Source organism: Pinus tabuliformis, chromosome 2_2, assembly GCF_031772625.1.
Source record: "Pinus tabuliformis cultivar Carrire ecotype Pingquan chromosome 2_2, CPIR1, whole genome shotgun sequence".
NCBI classification, from domain to species: domain Eukaryota; kingdom Viridiplantae; phylum Streptophyta; class Pinopsida; order Pinales; family Pinaceae; genus Pinus; species Pinus tabuliformis.
The window spans coordinates 529,204,688-529,218,067 of NC_142300.1; the positions used below are offsets into that span (position 1 = coordinate 529,204,688).

Sequence of the window (13,380 nt, forward strand, 5' to 3'; positions counted from 1 at the left end):
AATCCAGGGCTGGAACATTGAGGAATTCGCACTGGCATACACATATCTATACTAGTGGAAGAAAAGAGAACACTCCTGAAATTGGACAGAGTGTGAAAAGTCATCGACTATCCTGATTTTGTATCAATGGCAATGGGTAGTGTTTTTAATAAAAATGAACTTTACCAAACGACTCACACATCTATTCTAAAATAATTTAGATTTATAATAGATTAATCACACATTGTTTTATATTTTTGGGCTTTTTCATGGAGGAGTTACAAATATCATTTACATCTATAATAGATTAATCTCCATAGTTACTATGTTGGAACTTGAATTTGGATTAGGGAAGAAAGATAGATTGAAAATATTTTAATTTGGAAAATTAGCTATTATTATTAATAAAATTATTTTATATTTCTAGTATTCTTTTATAATTATTTATATTAAATTTTGTATTTTTTAAAATTTTAAATGTTTTCATATACATATTTTATTTGGTTTTTGGAAAAGGAAAACATAGAAATAGAAATAGAGACATTCCTATATCAGAGTAATAGAAAATCAAATTTATGTCTTAATTCTTTTTATCATATTTTCACTTTCATTAAAATTATAATATATATATATATATATATATATATATATATATATTAAGAAATAAAGATTTACATCTTCTTTCATTACAATCAAAGAAAACAATGATACCTCACTTTTGTATATAAAGCTCCACAAATACATATGTAAAGAATGAATATTTTGCATATTATGAAGAGAGGGAGGAGCATAAATATGAAAATTAGATATTTATTAGTATAATACCATATCATGATTAATTGATGAATAAGCAGATGGGATTCCAAGGTATCAAACCTTGTGAATATCAAATATTCAATTAAAAATCCAAATGAATTGAACATACTATCCTATTTTCCAATTGATTCATCTATATGATTAAATTTGGTAAACATGATTTAGACTAAATTTAATGCCACAATAGAATTAATCATACACAAACTATACTTGTATATTAAATCATCTCAAAATATCATATATTTATACAACAAAGTAAGCTAGATTAATTATCTTTCGTAGCCAATCCAGTTAAGATAATATCTTATCAGTCCTGAAATAAGGAACCAATTACTATCATCCTAACCAAATAACTTAGATAAAGATTACAATAACTAAACATTTTATAATTAAAAATATCACATATTTAACATAAGATAAATAGATTTTAATATCTCCCATATATATTTAATATAATATGTAATAATTAATTCAACTCCTTATTTTTTATATAAAAAATTAATTCAACATCTCTTTTTATATATATATATATATATATTATATATCACATTAAGACCAATCTATACAATATTAGCACTAAACCATCTCACTTAAAAACATTAAACATCTTTGAAAAAATAAAAAAAAATAAAAAAATATTTTAAACGTGAAAAGTTAGATATTTTTAGAAAATGCTTTTAACCCATTATTATTACTTTCAACATTTGAAAAAATATATTTTATAATTTTTCACCCCGTATTTATCAAAATATGATATACGAAGAATGGCTAAAATCAAAGGTTTTGTTTTTTAAATTGTAATTATAGTTATCGGCTGGATTCACTTTTGAGACTGTAATTTACATCCGAAAAACTCCAATTTTAAATTTAATTAAAATTTTTCATTTGTTATTTTATTAGGGAAAGAAATGAGGAAAAAAATGCAGTGGTTTGAATGTTGTTTCCCGTTATGCATATAATATTTCTTCAAATTCAATTTTATTATAATTACGCCGTAAGGCATTCCCTCTGAAATCAACTTTGCTCTCTGCCTACGTGTCATTACTTTGCACCATTAGATGATATGTTAGACGATTGAGCCATGTTGAGTCGTTCGATTATGTTGAGGTAGTTGCAACTCCCTAACCGCCTGAGCAGCGCAAATTTGATCCTCCAGCGATCCATGGACGGAGCCAGAGACACAGAAATAGCCCAGGGCTGTTACCAGCCAGAGCACATCAACCAGCAGGGTCGCGGAGCTCGAGGGGAGATATTCGGATACCGAATGTCTCTGTGGTACGAACATTTTGCGCATAAGAGGCTCCCCGGCGAATATGAACCTCCAGAAAGACCAGAAGAAGGGACTGACTACTGGAATGCGCAGATTCACAGGAGATACAGGTATTCTTCAGTTACAATTTGTAAGGTATTTTTCAGTGGTTTCCCATAGTGTTTAGCTCTCAACCCTATCTGTCAAAAATACAGGTATTCTTCAGTTACAATTTGGAAGGTATTTTTTTGGTTTCCCCACGTTTGTCATGGGACTGTTTAGCTCTCAACCCCATCTGTCAACAGTAATGCTGTCACGGATACAACCACCTCTTCTGCTTGGGATTCTAGGTTATTTGCCACTGCCTTTAAGCCACATCCACTTAGCAACTGATTCTCTGCTCCATTATTAGTTATCAGGTATAATTTCTGTGTTAACAAGGTTTTACTTTCCATGGTTCTTTTATTTTCTTCCTTTCCATGGTTCCTTTATTTTCTGTCTTTGCTGGATTCGTTATGGGTGTACACCCTAAGTTTTCTTAGTAATCTCTTTTTGTTTGCGGTCTATTGGTTAGAGACCGCAGCTTCCCAGGATTTCTCTACTTCACAGGCTTGGAGGCAGCTGTCGTTTATTTCCTTTGCTGACTAATTCCTCTTTTGTAAACTTTGCTATTGTGTTATGCTATAGATTAATTATAATTACAAGTTTTAATATGACATTTGTGTTTGATTTTCCCGCAGGTCACTCTCTAGCTTTGCATGGTTGTCAACAGGCTCAGCGCTATTAGACAACCGTTCCACCCTATGGCTCTGAACTCCACGTGTTTTGGGGATTTTACCGTCGCATATATTAAACCCTAGATTCGTTTCTGTTGTTTTACTTTAGTTTCTTGTAGCCACTATTTACTACAGGGTAATTAGTGATAAGCGGTGGAGGCACGAAACTCATTTTCTGTTTTGTAAGTGAAAATTTTCTTGACTATCCACTATAAATTTCACTTTCACTGTAGCTCCAAAGCTCAGCTATGTTTTCTTTTGGTTAACATTCCTCTGTGGTACTACTCGTTCAAGTTTTCACTGGAATACATTTATATATGTATTTGTTTTGCACTGGAATGCATTGCAACATACAGGGCCAAGGTATGAAGATAAATCCTTCCCTATACATTGATATGCCCCTTTTAATTTACATCAGATTACAATAATTCCTTCTTACGGGTTAATATTTTCTACACAAGTTTTTTTGCCTCTCTCCGAAGCATCGCATCAACTGTCACAAAGATTATACACCCAAGTAATACTTTGAATTGGTAGTTTAGTGTAATTCTTGACTTCTACATGCCCTAACTTTAACATGTCTACTTGTTAGTAGGTAAATTGCTAGCTTGTTGCAGATATGGCGATAGAAAAACATGTACAGACACCATAATGCTGTTGAAGAGTAGATTTCCCTTTCCTACCTTGTTTTCTAACTGTCGTTTACCCTAAATCAGGTACCCTAAACTTCCCTTTTCATCCACAATGCCGAGGGGGTTTGATGAGGTTTTGTTGCTTAATATGGTCTGTCCTCTATTCCAAATACATGACAGGTTCGCCATTAAATATTATGTTCAAGGCGTCCTATAACAAGTTGCCAAGACAACGATGTTTAATTTTTCATGGACCGGGTTTTTAATTTATTGAGGGTTTGATTTTGAGGGTTTCATCCCTACGATTAGTTATTGTCTTCGGTTGCATTAATTCTTGTTTGTATAGTCGTTTATATGCATCTCCAACTTTTCAACTTGAAGGTGATCAGACCCATATGGACATGCGCTTAGTGTTCATATTCAATACGCCAAATGTGTTGTCTAGATTCAATGCACTATTGCACACACTAAGAGTTGGATCATCCCACCCCTACTGGGGTTGTAGATGCAATTAAGACTTATCCTTAGGCATTGAGGGAACGTTTGGGGTTTGAATCATGTGTGTGGCCTCGTTGTTGTATAACATATTATATGAATAAAAAAATGGGAGTTTAAAAGAGCTGAGTCCCAGACTTTAGCAGAGAGTTTTATGAGACTTATGGGACAACCATGGCTGGACTCAGGGTAAGCATTTAATCTCTATTGTTTCATGTGATTCAACTTTGTATTTCAACTTTTAAGGTTAAAATGATTGATTTTTAGCATTGGGAGCCTTCTATAGCTGATTACTGAAGAAATTCTGTAACCCTGCTAATTGCAATAGTTTGGAAAGTAGCTTAAGAGCAGAGTTATTTTCTGATTTCAATCAGACCCTTCTTCCTGAAATGAATACAGAACATCTGAGATATACTGTCCATAATCACTCCATGGGTTTTTATGATTCAACCAAGGAAATTGATCCACTAGTGATGCTCTACCAAAAGCCCCTTTGCAAATTTATGAGACCGAAACCCTGTTTCTTGTCTGTGGTGTTTAAGCCTCAAGGATCTCTCTTCTTGGTCCATTGAGGATGATGTATGAATACAAGTTTATTGTGTTAAAAATTGAAATTTTCTTTATTTAATAATTACTAGCCATCAATATGTTCAATCTTATGGCTAACAATTGCATTTGAATTGCTTTCATTCATGAATTCATTGCTTATTATTGACAATTGTCTTTGATCTATGCAGGCAATGGGCTATGACTTCGACTATGACGATTACCACAGGTACCTAAGAAATATTATGTCTTCTGGTTGGTGAATTTACAACTATCTAATGTTTTAACTTTTGACAAGATCAAAGAAAATTCCATTGATTTGACTTGCATTGTTTACGTTGTTTGGAATACCATATATTGCTTTTGGTAAAAAACACTATCTTTCTTCACTCACTGGAATCAAATATTTCTTATACAATTTTTTTCATGGAGGATTTCCATATGAGAATCTTAAACCAGACCCTGTGCTGAAGAACTTGTTATTAAGCATGCCTCGGAGGAAAATTGTAAGATCATATGGATCCCTTCAAATTCTTTATATGATGATAGCACATGATGAAGTCCTAGGTTTTTTTGGAAATATATAAACATACTTCTCAACCTTTTGTAACTTTGTTGTGTAAAACAGATATTTACAAACAACGAAAATGTTCATGTTGCAAAGGTCCTTAACAATCTAGGGTTGGACAATTACTTTGAAGGCATAATATGCTTTGAGACACTTAACCCTCCTTTAGAAATTACTGAAAGCAATAATGACTTGGATATGCCCACTGATAACTCTACAACCCGGAAGGTACTCATAATTTGTAAGCCCTCAAAAGAGGCCATGGAGTAGGCTCTTCACCTTGCAAATGTTGATCCACAAATAACGGTATGGGACTAAATATTTTGATGGCCAATTTCTTTCAGATATCCCTTTTTTCATGAAAATGAATTATATAATCCATTAGCAATCAATATAGGTCTACATTAAGATTGACTCATCTAGGTAAAATAGAAATTTTATACAAAATCTCCCTTGGTACACAAATAAGGATAGCTAGCATCTATGCTTTGGCCCAGTGTGAGGGCCCAGGGGTATCTATACATTTTATAAAAATGGGCATCTTGGCTAAAATCTGGAGAGTTAATTCTCATTTTAATGTAAGAACTTGCCCCAGGGTGAATGCCTTATTGTCTTTTGAAAATTTGTGCTACAGTGGTATTTTGACAAGAAAGAGATGCATGTTACTCTGATCATGTCACATATACTTCGCAATTACCCACTTGTCTTTGTACACAATCCTTCAACAAAGAGGATCTAGAAAGAGAATATTGTGTTCAACAATAATTTCGTCCCAAAACATAAAGCTTAAGGTGTGTGCCAGATATGTTTAAACAAGGCATGCTTGTTAGTTTGATCGCATCCCGCATAATGCTCAATTATAGTTCTGTTCCCAAATTATAGCCCCTTTTTAGTAGAGAGGAGCTACAAAGGGACTGTTTTACCGAATCATAATCTAGTCTCAAAACAATCTGGCAACCTACAATTAGACATCACATACTTCAGTCATTTCTGGCTTGTGGCATACCATACAACATCCATTTTTCTTTACCGTATGCAGGTCATTTCAAAAGCATCTATTGCGGGAGTTGCTATTAAATCTGTTGTGTTTCCCTATAGATTTTATTTGATGACAGTCACCGGAATATAGCCACAGGAAAGTGTGTAGGTCTGCAAACTGTATTGGTAAGACAATATCTTTCTGAATGGGATATGAGGCTTTTGTAAGCTCGTTTAATTGGTCCAATCTTTTCTTAATTTAATATTGGTGTTCACTGTCATCATCAGGTGTGAACTTCAGCCTCTCTTCTTGGTCCATTGAGGATGATGTATGAATACAAATTTATTGTGTTAAAAATTGAAATTTTCTTTATTTAATAATTACTAGCCATCAATATGTTCAATCTTATGGCTAACAATTGCATTTGAATTGCTTTCATTCATGAATTCATTGCTTATTATTGACAATTGTCTTTGATCTACGCAGGCAATGGGCTATGACTTCGACTATGACGATTACCACAGGTACCTAAGAAATATTATGTCTTCTGGTTGGTGAATTTACAACTATCTAATGTTTTAACTTTCGACAAGATCAAAGAAAATTCCATTGATTTGACTTGCATTGTTTACGTTGTTTGGAATACCATATATTGCTTTTGGTAAAAAAAACTTTCTTCACTCGCTGGAATCAAATATTTCTTATACAATTTTTTTCATGGAGGAATTCCATATGAGAATCTTAAACCAGACCCTGTGCTGAAGAACTTGTTATTAAGCATGCCTCAAAGGAAAATTGTAAGATCATATGGATCCCTTCAAATTCTTTATATGATGATAGCACATGATGAAGTCCTAGGTTTTTTTGGAAATATATAAACATACTTCTCAACCTTTTGTAACTTTGTTGTGTAAAACAGATATTTACAAACAATGAAAAAGTTCATGTTGCAAAGGTCCTTAACAAGCTAGGGTTGGACGATTACTTTGAAGGCATAATATGCTTTGAGACACTTAACCCTCCTTCAGAAATTACTGAAAGCAATAATGACTTGGATATGCCCACTGATAACTCTACAACCCGGAAGGCACCCATAATTTGTAAGCCCTCAAAAGAGGCCATGGAGCAGGCTCTTCACCTTGCAAATGTTGATCCACAAAGAACGGTATGGGACTAAATATTTTGATGGCCATTTTCTTTCAGCTATCCCTTTTTTCATGAAAATGAATTATATAATCCATTAGCAATCAATATAGGTCTACATTAAGATTGACTCATCTAGGTAAAATAGAAATTTTATACCAAATCTCCCTTGGTACACAAATAAGGATAGCTAGCATCTGTGCTTTGGCCCAGTGTGAGGGCCCAGGGGTATCTATACGTTTTCTAAAAATGGCCATCTTGGCTAAAATCTGGAGAGTTAATTCTCATTTTAATGTAAAAACTTGCCCCAAGGTGAATGCCTTATTGTCTTTTGAAAAGTTGTGCTACAGTGGTATTTTGACAAGAAAGAGATGCATGTTACTCTGATCATGTCACATATACTTCGCAATTACCCACTTGTCTTTGTACACAATCCTTCAACAAAGAGGATCTAGAAAGAGAATATTGTGTTCAACAATAATTTCATCCCAAAACATAAATCTTAAGGTGTGTGCCAGATATGTTTAAATAAGGCATGCTTGTTAGTTTGATGACATCCCACATAATGCTCAAGTATAGTTCTGTTCCCAAATTATAGCCCCTTTTTAGTAGAGAGGAGCTACAAAGGGACTGTTGTACTGAATCATAATCTAGTCTCAAAACAATCTGGCAACCTGCAATTAGACATCACATACTTCAGCCATTTCTGGCTTGTGGCATACCATACAACATCCATTTTTCTTTACCGTATGCAGGTCATTTCAAAAGCGTCTATTGCAGGAGTTGTTGTTAAATCTATTATGTTTCCCTGCAGATTTTATTTGATGACAGTCACCGGAATATAGCCACAGGAAAGCGTGTAGGCCTGCAAACTATATTGGTAAGACTATATCTTTCTAAATGGGATATGAGGCTTTTGTAAGCTCGTTTAATTGGTCCAATCTTTTCTTAATTTAATATTGGTGTTCATTGTCATCATTAGGTGTGAACATTAGTCTGAACAAAGGAATCATATTTTTCCCTTGAAAGTATTCACAACATTAGAGAAGCCCTGCCTGAGATATGGGAAGAAAAAGATGTAGAGAGCACCAAAAATGTTGTGTGTTCAAGACTAACAAGTGCAACTATTGAAACTGTTGTCATTGCATAAGCCATACCCTCATTGAATAAGGGAATGGTGGACTCGACTAATCCCTTTGGAGCGTTTGTCTCTTGTTAGAGGAAACTCCAATTATCTGTAATCTTTAAGTTTAAGATTTAAGTTTTAGCTAAACAGTTTTTGATAAAAGAAAAATTACAATATCACTCTTTCGTTTTCATTACATCGTTAACGTCTGTGTCTGTCTTGGAGAATTTGAATTATCACAAAGACGATTGGATGAATTGGCAAAATGTTTTTTATTTGACAGGGCAGAATGCGTGTTCTTCATTTTAGGAATGGGAAAAATGACTAAATAATATTCCCTTCTCAAGCGAAAATACGCTGCCAGTATGTCATATTTTCTAAAATTTGTTTATTTTGTGTATTTTAATTGAGAAAAGGTTCTTACAGAACTGTATGGACTATCTTAATAAATAACATCATCGAAATCATTAAAAGAATATGAATTTTATGAAATATCTAGCAGAAAATTTCTTATATCATCTTCAATTCATTGAAAAATGTGCAACCATGAAAATGTTTACCTCTAACTAAGAAAAATTGCTTCCAATTACCAAGGAAATTAGACGAAATTTGAGTTCTTTCCTATGGAGAATATACTCTATAGGAAGAAGATAGATGCAAATAGAAATTTCTGCATCTCTAGGGCGATTATTGTATAACAACAGTGATATTGAAGTTATTTTTATTTTAATTTTGTAAGGAAACTGTTTCAAGGACCAGTCATAAAAAATTTAGAAACTGGATTTTAAAGCTGGGACATGGAATGAAAGACAATTCACATATTTTTGAATAGAAGTCATAGAAATGAGAAGTTTAATCAAAGCATAGAGTTCTGCATCAAATTTTAATTCATTGCTTGCTTGACATTTGCATACATTATCTTTAATCAAGGCCAAACATAGCAATTTGGTTTTTCAAGTAAAATAAATATTACTGTTACAATAAATAGTTTTTGATAAAAGAAAATTACAATATCACTTTTTTGTTTTCATTACATCTGTGTCTATTTTGGAGAATTTGAAATGAGAAGTTTAATCAAAGCGTAGAGTTCTGCATCAAATCTTAATTCATTGCTTGCTTGACATTTGCATACATTATCTTTAATTAGGGTTGAACATAGCAATTTGGTTTTTCAAGTAAAATAAATATTACTGTTACAATAAACAGTTTTTGATAAAAGAAAATTACAATATCACTTTTTTGTTTTCATTACATCTGTGTCTGTTTTGGAGAATTTGAAATGAGAAGTGTAATCAAAGCATAGAGTTTTTCATTTTAGGAATGGGCAAAATGACTAAATAATATTCCCTTCTCAAGCGAAAATACGCTGCCAGTATGTCATATTTTCCGAAATTTGTTTATTTTGTGTATTTTAATTGAGAAAAGGTTCTTACAGAACTGTATGGACTATCTTAATAAATAACATCATCGAAATCATTAAAAGAATATGACTTTTACGAAATATCTAGCAGAAAATTTCTTATATCATCTTCAATTCATTGAAAAATGTGCAACCACGAAAATGTTTACCTCTGACTGAGAAAAATTGCTTCCAATTACCAAGGAAATTAGACGAAATTTGAGTTCTTTCCTATGGAGAATATACTCTATAGGAAGAAGACAGATCCAAATAGAAATTTTTGCATCTCTAGGGTGATTATTGTATAACAACAATGATATTGAAGTTATTTTTATTTTAATTTTTTAAGGAAACTGTTTCAAGGAAAATTTAGAAACTGGATTTTAAAGCTGGGACATGGAATGAAAGACAATTCACATATTTTCGAATAGAAGCCATAGAAATGAGAAGTTTAATCAAGGCATAGAGTTCTGCATCAAATTTTAATTCATTGCTTGCTTGACATTTGCATACATTATCTTTAATCAGGGCCGAACATAGCAATTTGGTTTTTCAAGTAAAATAAATATTACTGTTACAATAAACAGTTTTTGATAAAAGAAAATTACAATATCACTTTTTTGTTTTCATTACATCTGTGTCTGTTTTGGAGAATTTGAAATGAGAAGTTTAATCAAAGCATAGAGTTCTGCATCAAATTTTAATTCATTGCTTGCTTGACATTTGCATACATTATCTTTAATTAGGGCTGAACATAGCAATTTGGTTTTTCAAGTAAAATAAATATCACTGTTACAATAAACAGTTTTTGATAAAAGAAAATTAAAATATCACTTTTTTGTTTTCATTACATCCGTGTCTATTTTGGAGAATTTGAAATGAGAAGTTTAATCAAAGCATAGAGTTCTGCATCAAATTTTAATTCATTGCTTGCTTGAAATTTGCATACATTATCTTTAATCAGGGTTGAACATAGCAATTTGGTTTTTCAAGTAAAATAAATATTACTGTTACAATAAACAGTTTTTGATAAAAGAAAATTACAATATCACTTTTTTGTTTTCATTACATCTGTGTCTGTTTTGGAGAATTTGAATTATCACAAAGACGATCAGGGACATGGAATGAAAGACAATTGACAATTCATTGCTAGCTCGACATTTGCATACATTACCATATCTCAATCCATTATTTAATTAGGGATAAACATAGAAATTTGGTTTTTTAAATAAAATAAATATTATTGTTACAATAATACAGTACATTCTCTTGAAATTTTATAAGGTGTCTTAGTTTGAAGAGTGTTCGAGCAGCTAAGCCTTTCAACTGGTGATAACACCACATCCTTTCCCATACTCAACCACCACTCCCATCTTTTGGAGGGCCCGCATGACATCATCAATGGGTTTGCCGTAGAATGAAATATCAATTAAGGGAAGGTCTCTTAACTGAAAACCAATAGATTTCCATTTAGAATTGAACAAAAAAGACAGGCTAGGAGATTGGTACCCTGATGTGTTTTAGCCATTTTCCTTCAGTTATGCTCCTTTTGAACTCTTCAAGGAATGTCTAAAGGCAGTTTAGGGTCAAATCCTCTATCCACTGTAAGAGAAAAATGATGTTCTCTTTACCAAGAGGAGAGGAAATTCCAGGTAAGGCAAGATCTAGTGTTCTTAGAAATTGAATATCCACTGCTCCAAGCCCATTTCTAATAAATGGCTCAAGATTTGTCTGACTTCTTTTATGATCTCCATCCAAAATATATCGAGAAAATAATGCAGATCCATGATGAAATTTATGGTATTTTCTGGATCGTTCTCTATTTGTGTTAGTGTTGAATCCCTAGACTGTTTGGATATCTCCTTCTAACTCTCCAGTACTGACAGATCATCACTAGGAGACCTGACCCTCTTGTTGCAAATACCATGTCTAAATGATGGAGAGTCAACAATTTGCCTGGTGTGTTTAGAATTTCAGTCAACATCTTCCTCATTACCTTGCTCGTGTTCATCATGTTTAGAAAAAGCACCAACAATAGCAGTAGGAAGTCTCTAATTTTGAAGAGATGAACTCATGCCTTCAGAGTCACCAAGGACACCTTCAGAGTCACCAAGGACAATAGTAGTAGTGGAACCTACAGGATTACTAAATTCTATATCATCGACAGAGGCCAGATTCGTGTTATCTTCCATTCGAGTAATAAAAAAAATCACAAACTACACATATATAGGCAACATGAATATAGTGGACAACACACAATAGTTTGAAACAACAGTTAATATTTTCTTATCCACACAATATAAAAGTTATACCGCGTAGTTTGAAACAACAGTTAATATTTTCTTATCCACACAATATAAAAGTTACACCCCTGTCGTGAAGGGATTACAATGGCTTCTCAAAAGCCTCAGGCACCCTCTCAGTAGATTCACTCTACTCATTCTAGCTATATATAAGCCTAACTACAATGCTCTCCCAACTTGACTTGACAAGAAAGGAAACAGAAATTACAAAAATATCTCTCTGTCAAAGGAATCATTAGCCAATATAACAAATAATCGTTCCTCAAGAGATGTTCAGATTCACAGGAGCCAAGCCTAGCTTCTCTCTCAGAATCTTAACATCCCCTTTGCAAAGGGTTTCATTAGAATGATAACGACCCACATTTAAAACATTTCTCCACCCCTCTCCTAATTAGAAATACAATTTTGGGTTCTCTACTAATTTTCTCCACACCCATTTAATCTAACAATAACAATGGACATAGAGCATGTATATTTATACCTGTGTGTTGGAAATACCATTTTATACTTTAATGTTTATTATTTTTGTTTTATTATTATTACTTGAATTTCTTCCTAACAAGTGGTTGTGTTTCTTTTGGTTTCAGTGAAAGTATGGGCTCCAATATTGGTTGTCTTATCATGGAGTATAATTCATCTTTGAGAATTTTTCAATTATTAAATTAGGTTAGTCAATTCCTTAAACTATTAAATTTATTTCAAATTTTTTTTGTTACTTTATAGGTTAAATGCTGGCTTGAAATATTAAACTTATTTCAAAATGTTTTTGTTACTTTATAGATAAGGCATAGATTTCTTGGCTCTATGATGAAAATAATGAAGGGAAAATACATGTTAATCTGTTACTTGTGCTCTTTGATGGAAGTTTTGTAATGCATGACTGAAAAATACGCGATGAGAGAAAAATGCATATTATGCTAATTGAAGAATGTTTTTCGCTTGTCAAACTTATAGTATTGAATTTAACACACTAACACTTTACAACAATGAACTAACAATATTCATGATGAAAATAACAATATGGAAGATTTATTTGCATAATGAAAAAGACAATATGAGAGATCCCAATCACGTTCCAAGGCATTTTTTAAAATGTGGATGTGACAAAAGGTTGTTGTGGAAGGTGTTGTTTGTATATGGGAAATTTCTTGATCATTGTGTATAATCCTAATGTTGATAGATATGTCTACTAACTGGTTCCAGTTAATGGGGCATTGACTTGAGCGTTCAATATATTTTTATTCTTTATCAAAGTATTCTTTTGTTGTATTTGTGTTCTTCAATTTATGCCTTACGACGTTTTCTTTGCAACATCTGGTGCAAATGCTAGTTAGTCTTAAGATAAAAGCTAAGTTTGATTTTCAAATTC

At 32.7% G+C, this 13,380-nt stretch overlaps 1 protein-coding gene across 1 annotated transcript; it reads left to right on the plus strand.

The window, feature by feature from the left end:
• The first annotated feature begins 1,957 nt into the window (after positions 1-1,957).
• On the plus strand, positions 1,958-8,333 carry LOC149193692 (uncharacterized). The gene is given in 10 exon segments (XM_089407399.1): positions 1,958-2,175; positions 2,260-2,284; positions 4,685-4,748; positions 4,926-4,999; positions 5,122-5,289; positions 6,527-6,564; positions 6,750-6,837; positions 6,960-7,205; positions 7,998-8,063; positions 8,166-8,333. Coding segments are annotated over 10 exon segments (1,155 nt in total).
• The last annotated feature ends 5,047 nt before the right edge of the window (positions 8,334-13,380 follow it).